Source organism: Anopheles ziemanni, chromosome 2 (genome assembly GCF_943734765.1).
Source record: "Anopheles ziemanni chromosome 2, idAnoZiCoDA_A2_x.2, whole genome shotgun sequence".
NCBI lineage: Eukaryota > Metazoa > Arthropoda > Insecta > Diptera > Culicidae > Anopheles > Anopheles ziemanni.
This window is the reverse complement of record NC_080705.1, coordinates 30738268-30751947: the sequence shown is the minus strand read 5'-3', so window position 1 is coordinate 30751947 and position 13680 is coordinate 30738268. Positions and strand designations below refer to the sequence as shown.

The 13680-nt window shown below is 47.2% G+C and overlaps 1 protein-coding gene across 1 annotated transcript in view; it reads left to right on the top strand.

Annotated features, from left to right (window-relative positions):
- The first annotated feature begins 316 nt into the window (after nt 1–316).
- LOC131282835 (cGMP-dependent protein kinase, isozyme 2 forms cD5/T2) overlaps nt 317–13680 on the top strand; it is a 35324-nt gene continuing 21960 nt past the window's right edge. The window contains exon 1 of the mRNA XM_058312376.1: nt 317–1994. Within this exon, the coding sequence (XP_058168359.1) occupies nt 317–1994 (1678 nt within the window). The remainder of the gene's footprint in view (nt 1995–13680) is intronic.

Below are 13680 nucleotides of genomic sequence, written 5' to 3'. Positions count from 1 at the left end.
CAAATAAAATAATTACATATGGCGACCCGCTGGATGGATTGCGGCAGTCGGTGCGTTTAGTGTGTGGCGAAGTGAACCCTCAAGCACCGCTCAAAAGGCGCGTGTTCCGCGTTGTGTTGTGCGTTGTGCTGTAAATACTCACGCCCGATTACGTACGTACAGTCCATCGAGGAAGCTGCTGCCCATGATGGCGAACGGTGTGATATAGTGTGCGAGAGGACCCGGCCAACGAAGTGTTGCGGTGTGTACAAGCGGTTGAGAGTCTTTTTGTGACGCCTGAGATTAAGATTTGACCTTTCGGAAAGCGGAGGAAACCATGAGGATCACACACCATCCGGGTCGTGCGATCGATACGAGCCTCTCGTTGGAGCAGCGCAGTGCAATGGGTGCCCTGTACGAGGCCAACTGGAACAAGGTGCAGTCCAGTATGAACTCGCTGATCGAGAGTCATCACGAGGTGGGAGCGAGTTCCGGTGCATCACCTGAAGCGTACAGGGGAACGGCGAAGGGAACCGGCTCTTCGGAGGATGATGAAGGACTGCCGGAAGACGAGGAGGAAACGGACACCTTTCAGGAGGGTAATGGAGTTCTGAAGGCCCTTAATGGGTACCGTCCGGCAACGATACGGCGCGCCAGACAGCGTCAGTATCCGGAGTGGGATGAGCTGAAGGAACCACAGGTGCATAGTCATCATTACCCGGAAGGGGACGGCGGGGCGACGAAGTACCACACCGTCCGGGGTAGAATGTTGGAGAAGACGCACAAACCACGGGCAACGCTGCGTGGATCCAGTGTGGCGGAGTTCGACAGTGGACACTACGCAAACATGCTCCCGGTGGAGGAGAGATCCCGTAGCTCCACACTCAAACGGTCCAATACAGTCGCAGCTCAGATTCCGATGGCCCAGCAGAGGACGCTCGATCGGAGGGAAACGTTCCTGCACCCACAGCAAATGCAGCAGCAACCGAAAAAGGAGCGAATCCGTCAGCAGAAACCAATGGATGAGTACTCGGACCATCTGCATCGGCCTCCGGTGAGTCGCTATCCGGGCGGTCCAGAATCCGACGTTGATAGGCTCGAGAGTAAGCTGCGCGCGAGTACGATCTGTGATAACGGGGTTCGGTACCGTGACAAGTCCAGCCCGGCCGACTACCGGCGTGGCAGCGATGACAGCGAGAGTAACCTGTCCATCGGTGACCGCATGACGACGTACCGATCCGACAACGATCTCTGCTCACAGATCTACCGCGAGGGAAGCCGTAATGGTTCGCTGGCGAGTATTCCGAAGTCGACGGCAACCTTATCCCGGAACCGCACCATCAAGGGTCGCCCAATCCTAGAGGATATCCCGGCGGACCTGCTTCCCAGGTTGGATCCGGAAAAGCCTAAGAAGTCATCCGGAAAGCGGGTGGGCTTTGGCAAGATGCTCTACAATACGATTTCGGCTGGCACGAAGTTCCCCCGTACGCTGCTCAAGTCCCACTTCGGGACCAGAGAGTCCGGTGGGGACTCGTCGGAGTATGACACTATCGGTGGATACCGGGACGACTCGCCACCGTCGTCGATGTCACCGTACTCGTCCACGTCTTCCTCGCCTTCGTCCTCAAAGTCCTCGTCGTTTAAGAAGCTGTTCGGTGGAAGTGGTGGAAACAGCATCCAAGTCCCGAACAGTGGTAGCAGCAGTCGAAGCGGTAGTCACAGCAGCAATGGAGTTGGTACCGGTGGTGACAATCAGCACCATCAGCAACAACAACATCGTCGGCAGCAGTACAGCGCCAGCGCCAGTTCCGACTCGTCGGCTGACTCGTTCTTCGCTTCCACGGCGACCGAACGAGTGAGCCGTGGTCCGGCCGGATTCGGCCGGGTGACGTCGAACGGCAAGTTTCCGACGCTGGTTCCGGTACACACGTACGCACGGAAGCGACGCACCGGGAACCTGATAGCCAACGAGCCGATCTACGGCAACGTGGAGGAGATCTACGCGAGTCCCGACGGTGAGTAGTTGTTCTGCAGTCGAGTCCGCGGCACTTTTTAGATGAAGAGTAGAGGAGTAGTTGCATTACGGTGGTTGTTAAGCGCGATGTTTATTTCGTTAACTCACGCGCAACGACACCGCACTACCAGTTCCACCTGGTTGAGCGCCCAACGCCATAACAAGTGTCACGTTTTTCCGCTCGGGTATATTTACATTTGCATGACAACACTGGGGCTGCACATACCACTCACCTCATACTGAAGATCGGGTAACATCCGCACTTTCCACCCATTTGATAATGATGTTTTGCCGTACCTCGCTTGGAAGGATATGGCGGACATTAGCGAGTCTGCTCTTTGAGGGCCGAAGCTGGGAGCGAGTATTACTCTATCAAATTGCGTCCGTTGCATTTTTCCCCAACGCTCGGTGCAAACTTTCATCTCACTCATCATGATCATCATCATTAAAACCCTTCGCCATCGCATCACGACCCGTCCTGGCCATTAGGTCTGCATAGATAGATAACCCCGCGGCACAGCAGCCGGATGCTCTCGGAGGGTCCACTTGTGCAATAGTCTACTAGACAGTACCTCCTGTAGGACCACTATCTTAGCGTAATGCTGCATTTTGAAAGGTCCTACCGATAACAATAAATACCGGCGATCATCTTTCAGTACCTGGGGAAGGGTGGTAACCTCTTCGCCGTAATGTTTTCCCAGCTGCCTTCGCCTACGGTCCTCCCGGAGCAAAAGGCCTACGGTGCAAGCTATGAAAAAAGCATTAGTCTGTAGTTCAAACACACCGGTCCAGTCCATGGCGTCCGGTTTTCGTTCCCAGTCGTATGGTGACGATGGGATGTTTATCTTGTCCCTCCGTTCTTCACTTATGCCTTCCGTTCGGGCGATGGGAAGCCGACGGATCTTCTTCAATAAAAGGACAAGGCTCTTTCCAGGTGGGCATCTTTCGCGGTTGATGAACTCGACTTGGGTCGTCTTGGGAGAAGGCGGTCGGTAAATACGAAAGTACTGTATATGGTGAAATGTGTTAGAATGATGAATTGAACCGTTCTCTTAATTAATATTTGTTTACTTGTTGGTTTCATAAATGTAAGACTAGTAATAAAATCACTTAAGATGAAGTTGGTATATGAATTCTATGAAACTAAAGCTAGTGCTACTCCGAACTGCCTATATGGTTTCAACATTAACACATTAACATTTATCCAAGCTTCAATTCAATATCTTCTGTTTATGTTGGCAATACTTGAGAACTAAGCCTGCGATGAAATTCAAACATTGTTGATCGTTCTTTTAAATCATTTCCTTCCAGATGATCATACGAATTTAAATGCAAACGTTTTTATTCCTTTCGTTCCAAATTTCAGTCCAACTCTTTCATTACTTCTGTTATTTGCAGTTAATCCATCGAAAGCAAGATCAATTTTGAACCCCTTTCACGGTGAGATCAAACCCTTATTCGAACGTTGTTTTTCCAAAAGTCCATTTTCTACCTTGTCTGCGTTTTCTTCGGATGAACTATTAAAAATCACTCAAAATCATATTTCGGTACAGTTTAGCGACTATTAAGAGCAATTGCACCATCTCCAGCGGGCTTATGATGATGGTACGCCACAAATGGACTGTGTTTATGTAAGGCGAGAGGCGATTTGTGAACTCTCCCGAAGCAAGCAACCGGTCATTGGAAGGAACCACATTTTGGACACCCTTCGCCCAACCGTACCGGGTTTACGGAAAGAACCGACCACGTAATGGAAGTTTGGACCGGCTCAAGTATCTCCCCGGTAGTATTTGCCGTTCGCGTGAGTACCGTATCCAATGGTGCAAATGGATCCGGCATCCGGTATTCCACCGTTTAAGGGAACGTTGGGTTCGTGTCGATGACGATTTTATGGTGTCCGTAGGTCCTCTGGTCGAACTAATCGGATCTTCGTGATCGCCAATAGCTCTTCTGGCGCAGCCCGAAGCGTACACCTCTGGACGATACAGCCTCAGGACCTGCATCGGCGCATCCACCGTTTTTGACATCGTCTAAGCATACGGGAAGACTCGTAGGCTCCGGGGTGCTGCCGAAGAAAGTCTACAGCCTTAGGCCGTAGCATCACTTTCACTTTCCTCCCCATAATGGTCCCGGGAGCGCTAGTGACGCCCGATCAAACGAACATCTTGTTTTGCGTGCTGGGGCGCGATGAAGATCACGTCCGACACGACTCTCTTCTGATCGTGTGCACAAACAGTAACGCTAACATGCACAACACGGCCTTTGAACGAGGTTGGTGTGTGCCACCAGGCAGGAAGCATCGTCCAAGGTCTGGTTGAACTTTCGCCGCGACGTCTCGAGAGACGGTGTGTTTGTGAGTATGGCTGATAATCGACTCTTTCTCGGCATGGAAGTGTCATCATTTAGCGATCCAATCGAAGGTAGACGAAGGCTTCTTTCGCTTCCCGCTGCGATCGTGGTGTTGTGTGTATGGAAACGCTATATGAAGTAAGAGCCCGAGCCGGTCTTCCTTTAACCTTTCGCTGTCCACCCGATGATGCCACAGACTCAATCGCAATCTCTGGTATCTTACGCCATTAGCACCGGGCGAGTGGATGTCCACGCGTCTAGGCAGACCTCACCGTCCGCGACATTCAGCGGAAGAGTTTCGTAATTAGCAAAATCCTCTGATAATAATCCGCCTCGTGGTGCTACCGGTTCGGCCGGCATCCACCTTGGATGGCAATCTTCAACTTTCTTCCTCCATTCCTTAAATGCCACCACGATTCTAAGAGTTGCATATAGGAGACCTGCTTTTGGAGGCATTTTAGATATGCATGTTTTTGAACCGGTATGACATAACTCCGACCATTACGAAAGGGGTCCGCTAGGGAAAACGATGCTCTATCTAAAACGGATGGCAACCGAACCGACCGACGGTGGAGTACGTTTGAGGGCGATAATGACTAAATTATAGTCAAATTTCACATACGGCCTAGGTACTTTCGAATTATACCGGGGAGTGTTTTTGTTTCTCGGGCCATTTGCGAAGGCTTCACTTTAAGGTGGACGTAACCGGGGACGTTTCGCGGGTTAGTGAGAATTGATACCTATCGTGAATGGCTGATTATCGCCCGTAGCTATTTTTAATGTCACTTTTAAATATGTTCTCAATTCTCTTTCGCTTTCGAAGTGCGTTGTTGCTTCTCCATATTTTACAAATAAAATAATACTCAGTTCAAATCAAATTTGTTGGTCGTGTGTTGCAACTTTTGTGTGAAATGATCAACACATATACCAATGGAAAGAAGAAGAGGAAGGAAAACCGAGATCTCCTCATATGTGGCGAATAATCGAACGAACGGGAAAAAACGACAAACCGGGCCACTGCCACGACCGATCGTAATTTATTCTCACAGCAATTTTACGCTGCTTAAACGCAATTATGGCTGCCGTCGGAACGAATTCGATACCTCGCCAAGGTGGCAGTACTATGTTAGGCCGTGATATGTTTTTTCTTGTGGTGTTGGGTCTGCCCAGGAACGCGATGGAAGTTTTTCGGGGTCGGTCGTGTTCAACACGTGCTTGTGTTGCTTTTTCTCGCTAGTAACAACATTGTAAACGTTTAGTGAAGAAGAAAGAAAACGGTTGCAAAATCAGCCCACATTGTCCAACAAATGTGTGCGCTCTGGTTGAGAAAACATGTTGGCTTCGGCAAAAGAGGGGCAATTTTAATGTGTTTTAATCGTTCTTTCTCAAAGTAAGATACATTTTTGGTTTAAGAAAATCTTCTTCGAAACTCAGATTTAAAGAACAGAGTTTTGCTTCTTTCTTCTTGGGTTGTTGTATGCATTCAATCGTTTATCTTCCCGATCTGCGTACGAAACCCACAAACCCGGGCAGGATGATGCTACCGCCCCGAAGTAGCACTTTCACTCTTCATCGTCCAGCTCGGACTCGCACTCGTCGGGGCGCATCATGCATTCATGGATCACCATAACGAAAAAAACATTACGTAAACATTGTGTGTGGGGAGGACTTTTGCTTGTGTTTCTTCTTTCTCTCCCCGCTGGGCGAAAGTGCACTTCTGGTGCGCAAATGGTGCCTTAGCCTTGCAAACACCTTTTCGCACCCCATCGTGATCGTTTTGTTTCCCCGCACAAAAAAGCAAAAATAAACTATCGATCGCCATGTAGGTGTGTATGTGTGTGTGTGTGTGTGTGTGTGGGCGAAAACGAACAACGCCGCTTTGAAGATGCACCGTGCATAAAATGGAGATCATCGAGAGGGATGCACGCTACCTTTTTCCGTACACTGTGTGCATATCTCATATTGATTCCGAGCGGAACGAGCACCTTGAGCCACGATGTTCGATCGCGTTGGAGTGTGTGGGATTTTTCTTTGTGGTTGAGGGTTGTTATTTTTGTTGCTCCGTTTCCTCGCCGACGTTCCATTACGCTGAAACATCCTTTTACTTTCGTGTCTGCAACCGGAGACCGCTACTAACTCTAAAGAATTCAAATAAACAGAGAGAAGTACTCCTTCTTCCAAACGAACCTCCACTTCATAGAAGTTACCCGTCCAACGGTATTTAAAATAAACTAACAAACAGATGAAGAATGATGAGACCTATGAGTTTGCGAGAAACTCTAAACCATCGGCATTGAAGTGGTATCTATTACAAGCTCATCTTTCCGCGAACGGGGGATTTTCCGAAGGAGGCGTCAGAGCTAAACAAATTACCACCGGCGGAAGAAATAAATAATCGTGACTGGCGTGCGGATTTATCATTCACACGATCGTGGCGATTACTTACACCTCTCGATTGATTCAAACGATTATACTGCGAACGGACAACAAGCAGAAACTAAGAAACGGAACTTAAACCAAGTGGTTATGAACAACTTTTGCATTTGAAAACAAAATTTCTCTAGATATTCACTTATGCACGATCGCGTAAATAACGCTTAGTAAATACTTCGAGCTTCTCGGAATAGCCAAGAAGGTCATCCTCTTCAGGCATCGCCATCCTTTCGGTCGATTAATTCTTATGAAAGATTCAATATCTTGCATAATACAGCCTATTAGGCAACTTTAATTAAGGTCAGCCTATTTTGTTTCGCCAACGGGAACGTCAGCGTAGATTTAGATACAGTTTTACGGTTAATCTCATTTGTCCGTCCACCAATCGCGACGTCCAGTAGTCGCCCGCATGTGCCAGATCGCCCGTCCGATGTTATCAGAGCGGGTGTATCTTCTTCACGTCGAGTCATTTGCATAGTTTATGAACCGAGAAAGATCTCCCTCGCCGGGGCCAAAGGGAAAATGGAAAAATGATACAAACCGGTGGAACTTTTCTCAGGGGCATCTCTCATCGCGACCGTCATGTGCACATTTCAATGGAATGTGTGCATAAGTGGCGCTCATTATTGTGAGACGTCCGCCATTTTTTCCGCGCTGCTCTGATTGCTGCCGGAGGACGCGTCTCATGGCGAATCGTGAATTATGACACCGCCAGCGAACCGTGAAGCTCCGTGAGGGTCCACGGACGGAAGCCCGGCATGCACGTTGACCAACATTTGGAAAAAAGATAAATGAATGAAGCGAAATTAAATGGAGGAATTTGCAACTCGGTTGCTTCTCGGTCGGACAACGAGGTGAGGTGGTACGTGGAACCAAATCTATTTTATTTCATAAAACGATGCCAGCGAAGGGCCGTGTACCGGAACGAGTTGTAGGACGTTTGATTAAGTATTGTTCCCTTTTATAAAAATAAATTGTGATGATTGAAACCTCACTCTCCGTGGTTTTTAATCTCCATTATTTACGTCCTCAGCTGAAAACCCAAACAAATTCTACCATTTCTTTGCTCTGCTCATCCTAGCCTTGACACACTTTCTGCCAGTTGATTTATGCCCCGGTCGGAAAGGCCGCAATGAGATGGAGGGCATTTAAGAAGTAAACTTTGAAGATGGTTGACGGTAAACCCAATTTGATTAACCAAATACCATCGGCAACTCGTACGGCGTTCTCTTCGACAGAAATAATCGTTTCACCCTCGATTTCGGTAATCTTCTTTGCTTACTCTGCTTCACTATTTGCACGCGGAACCGGTTCAAGAAAATTAAATATCGACAAACCAGGCAGCGGAAAAAACGAGCAGTCGACACAAATGAAGTCACGGACCGAGGGGAACGGTCACCTACGAATGGAGGACATAAATCCCTCCGGACGAGACAGGCGGAACAACGTTCGAAAAGTGTGCAATTGACCGAACAGACAAAACACGCAATCGTCGTCCCCGTCAAGCAATGCAAAACCGTCACAAATAAAAAAGAACAGCGCAGCGCGGAAGAGAAAATTAAACTCCTCCGGCCGTGAAGACGCGTGCATCGTTCCTTCTTTGTGCATGTGCGTCCAAGATGCGCCCGATTTTTTCTTTTTTCTCTTTCCTCTTGTACCACCCCGCAAGGTCTTCGAAAGTCACCGACATCCGAAGCGGATCGGCCGGTCGGATGGATTGATGATCCACGCGCCGATCCGAGGTTTCGTTCGTTTGCAAATCTTCGATCTCACAAATCAAGCTCGTCAAAATGCGCGGACTCGAGAAAAAACAACAACCTCAACTGTTTCGGAAACGTTCGCCTTGTGCATAGTAAAGCGAGGAAAGTAAAAGTGGCCGAAATCGGTTAAGTACGCATCGAACGGCTCCCGGGCGCTTCGATGTCGATCGCAATCGGAGACCGCGCGGGGTCTTTTCTTTTCTTTTCCACGCCACGGCGATTAACCTTGCGCCCCCTTTGGGGATTGTTTTCCGATGTTGGTGAGCTATGTTTTACTTCTTTTTGGGGGGGGTGGTGAGAGTGAACAAAATGGCTATGTTTTTCACTCAAACCGATCGATGATTTGCCGACGACCTTTGAGCGGCCAACTTTAAATCACTTCATTGTTAACGCATTGTTTGTGTTGCCACGGAGGAGAGATGATTATTGTTTCTATCCGGGAGTTGATTTGAAAAAGTTAGTTAGTTTTTTCCTGATTCATAACCAACCGAAGCAAAACAACGAAATAAAAAACTTGAATAAATGAAAATATTTATCGCACACTCACAAAGGGTGATCCAAATCGAAAAACCAAATATTCCGCATATCTTAACTATTGGCAAACCGTTCGGTTCGTTAGCAGTTCCGGGGAAAGCAAGCTCTTCCCTAACTGTTTTCTTCCTTTGCTCACTCTCTCTCTCTCTCTGTGTCCATCTTCATTTGCATTTACTTTTCCACGCAAGTCCTTCCGCCTTGAAAAACCATCCGTTATTAATCGTTCTTTTGTTTTGCGAATGGCGGCGCGGAATGGAAGATCACTATCGCTAAACAGTGTTTCTTCGGGCCAGTTAATAAACATAAACTCGCCCAGCGTGGGCCTTTACAGAGATAATATTGTTCGGTGCGCCGCAAAACCCGCAAATCTATCGCAATAGGAACGCATTTGAATTTTGTTTGCTGCGATGTTACGAACCCGAAAAACTCCGAAGACACAATCAGGAAGAAGGAAGCAAGTCCCGAACGCGCGGTTTTTGGCAGCTCATAAAAATAACACTTCGCGTGTTGGCACGAGGGAGGCACTTCTTCTCCGGTTACGGTTGCGGCCCACCTCAATCGGTTTCGGTTGGAAGTATCGCTTCCGCCGGTCAAAAAGGCAGGAAAAGACGGACCGCTTAAAAAATGGCTGGCCCCTCCATTTGGCTGACTCCAATTGATCCGATTGCCCATTAACGGTTTTCTCGGGGAACCTTCGGTGCTTAATATTCATAACGGTGTGTCAAAGTGGGATATGCGCAACTCCGTTCCCGGGTTTATACGGGTTTTTATTATTGACCTTCCCCCGATCGATGGCAATTAGTTTTCGAGTTGCTGCCATTCCCATCGCGTACGGCAGGATTTATGAGCTCAGATTGGGGATAGTATATTTTATTTTTGATTCGGGTTGGCAAGAATATTAACCAAAGTTTTCTTACCAAAATTCAGCATGACAAAAATAGGTTTCTGGAGAAAATTTGACAAATGTTTCTGTTTTACGTTATCTGATTGTTGGACGAATATTTTTGAATTCATATTACTTCCGTGCACAATGAGTTAACAAGCGCACTCTACTGACCGAACAGCAGGAGAAGCATTGGGTCTTTGGTAGGCGGACTCCAATGTTTCAAGAGTAATTAATTATTTACACAAAGAATATCTTTCTGTATCTCAGATAAACTAACTTTTTTCTCGAATCATTCGTAATTTTATTGGTGCAAAAATGTTCGATAGTTTTAATGGCGTTTGTTTCATTCTTTTGATGAAATTTGTTGTCGTTCAAAAAGATTCGGATTCGTTGATTTATAGGGAACGAGGTTCGCATGTTAAGTGCTTTGCAATTCGGATGCATTTGCCGTCTGATTACATTTTTGTTTAACATTTTGGTACCGGGTTTATTCGTGACCTACTTTTAAAGTTTGACGATTCAAACGAAATGGTCATTCTTCATTTGATTGTGCTTGATGCAATTGATATTTTATATTTTTCTGAGTCTTTCGCTAACGCCTGTTCTTTGGCCAATATAGATTTAATTCTCGTACAGTTGAACCTGAAAAAGAAATAAAAAAAAGATAATTAAAACCCCGTAACGTTGATCGTTCCTGTATTCTAGTATTAAATTTGTGTTTCAATTTATTTTTCTTGTTAAAAAAGAAAGATTTACAAACCTCATAAACATTACACGGTTTACTTTGCGGTATACTTATCTTGTGTAATTTGATTTCCCTTTTTAAGCGTTTCTGAAAGCCTGTTCATGTTTATTTCACAATCCTCTTTCCCCTGTGCCATATTAAGATTAATCTCAATCCTTTGTAATTGATTCGAGCTCAAGTTTAATCTTTGCTTTGTTTTTCCATTTCTTTCCAGGTAAGTGAGAGCAGTCGATCGAAAGACAATCCCCAACAGCAGGACCCAGCATCCCTGGTTGTGTCCGTAAGTGCGAAGTGGAGGGTTCGTTTGCTAATCGCGCAAAACCAGCATATCTTGCAATCTCGTTACACGGTGCCCCACCGTTTGTCCCACTTTCGACCGGAGCGTACCAGTCTCCCGGGTATCTGGGTCCGGGGTGGCACCGTTTTTGTCACTATCAGCAAGTTTTCTTAGTAGGAGCCAACAGCTACGGCCCGGGGCTGGTCCTCCCCTTCCAGTGTGGGCCACTTAAATGTCATTATCAGGGCGCGGCAAATGTCAACGTGCGCACGGGAAAGGAGCTCTGGTGCGCGAGTGGCAAATCGAATCGCCGCCAATCTTAAAGCTCAGCAATCGAGCGGTTCACGATGCAGGAAAAAAAGGAGGAAAATGGCGATACTTCCCATAAACACGTCGATCGTGGGGAATGAAAACGAACGCATACCACCGACGACGGACAGTACGGCACCTTGGAAACCAGTCCTTACCCTCGGTGGCTTCGTTGTTGCTCCAGTTTTCAACCGTCCCGACTCGGTTCCGTTTTATTTCTTACCGTTCCGGCTCCGGGCGTCACAACCCCGCGACGAATCCTCACGATGAACTTCCCGACGCGCGTCCCGCCTTCCTGCCAATGTTCGGCACCGGACATGATCACAAACGAAAACAAAAGCAACAGTACATACCTTTCACTTTATTTGCGAAAGGTCCGGGATCGATCGCTAGGCACGAGGGCCCGCGACTTTCCCGGCGTGTTTTTCCTAGCCTGCCTACGCGCCTAGCCTATTTCAATCGGCTCGGGAGAAAAACGGCACGCTACAGACGTCCATAAAAGAAGCCATCCGGCAGATGTTCTTCGCCTCCGAGTTGTCGTTAGATGTGTTTTTTCTCCACCCCCTCCTCCGGTCCTACTGTTATTTATTTTCCAACTCCAACTCACAACACACCATCCCGGCCAAAGGGGGTCTTTCGAAAGCGTCTAAATAATCACGCGCGAATGCACCGCGCTCGTCTACGCAGCGCTGAATCGTGGTGTTTTTTCACCTACACGTCTGTGGTGTTCGCTGCTAACTACAACTAGAGTGCAGTCTGCAAAAGAAAACTCGTTTCTTCCCTCGGAGAATGGTAAACGGCGTCTGTCTGGGGCAACACGGCAACAATTGCTGTTCTGCAATCTGTTTCAACTGCTGTGCAACTCCGACCGGACGGACTGAGACTGCTAACAATGTTTGGTGGGAAAAATATGGCAATACGATTCGGAAACATAGCTATTACATCCGATCATTCAATACATTTTCTTTTAATTCGATCATGAAATCGTTCCACACATATTATTGAGTTTTAAACGAATTTACTTTTTGAAGTCGAAGTGTTTTGTTCGTCTTGAATACCGCTTTTATGCACATGGTTTTATTAAAATTCTCAAAGTATTAGCAAACCACTTAAAAAATATGTTATGCACTGTCGTCCAATCACCAATGACGTTTATTCGGACAAAGAATATTGTGTAATTACTAAAGCGCCGATCCATATCCGGCTTGGGAATGATTCTCAGAATTTATAGAATCTTTTCCTGGTCAGGATCTGAATAGTCTCTTAATCTGGAATCCAGACACGATACCAGTCAAGAAAGTCAAAGTCGGGACTACACCAGAGATTTATAGTACCAGTGCTCTGGGACATGGACTCATACATACGCCTCCGAGACATGGAATCTGCCCAAATCCGACGAAACTCTTTCGAGTACGGAAGAGCAAGAAGATTTTCACTGACCGATATATTGATAACCCCTGCGGGTTGTACGGGAATCTAACTTCGTCGTCTATCATGGAGAATAGCGTCAGCATATCGGATTTGGAATAAAGTCCGGATCTAACTGACCATGGCTTGGGTAACAGAATCCAATCCAAATCTCATTCCCCAACCCTGATATGGATGTAGACTAAACTTAATATTCTCACTGTCGAAAGAATTTTTGGTGAAACATTAAACTTTAATCACATCATTGCGCACTAAAAGATCGCATCTTAACTTCGTCAATATTTTACTATTTTGATGACTCGGGCTACCGTAATCAGTGTAATCAGTGAGCTGCTTCACCATAGATTATAATAACCGCTTCGTTAAATCCGGATCCCCTAAATCGCATGGGATCAATATCAAATGGCTCGAACGTTTAATCGTGACCAACCCATTTTCCAAGCCCCTTTGCTAACCGTGAACCTGTTCGACGTTTCGATGTAGAACAGAATGGATCTGCTGATTTAATTTTCCATTAAAGCAAACCACGCTCTGCCCGTTAGGTGAATCGAACCGGAGGGACAAGATACCCGCCATGCCGTGTGCGAACCAAACGCTCCCAACTGATCGCTTGCTCGATCGCTAAACGGTTGCTCGGCCCCGATTTTCATACCTCCCCGTCGGCCTCGGGGTCCTGGGCGGCCCTTCTTATCGCACGGACCCATCCGGTCGGACCAGAAGGTGCCGGTGCGACGTATCCGCTGGAAGAAAGTGGTTTGACACGATCATTAAAAGGTTTCACCTTCACGCACCACCACTTCACGCTTGCCTCCGCATCTAGGCTAGCGTTGTCTAGCCTTGGGAATGTCGACGGGAGGCCTTAGTTCTGTTTTCCCCGTTTGCCGTTTGGAGCGACACGAAGAAAATTCCTCGCTCTCGTGCGGAACATTATCGAGGGCGAAGGGCCGGCGACAGGTTGCAGAACAC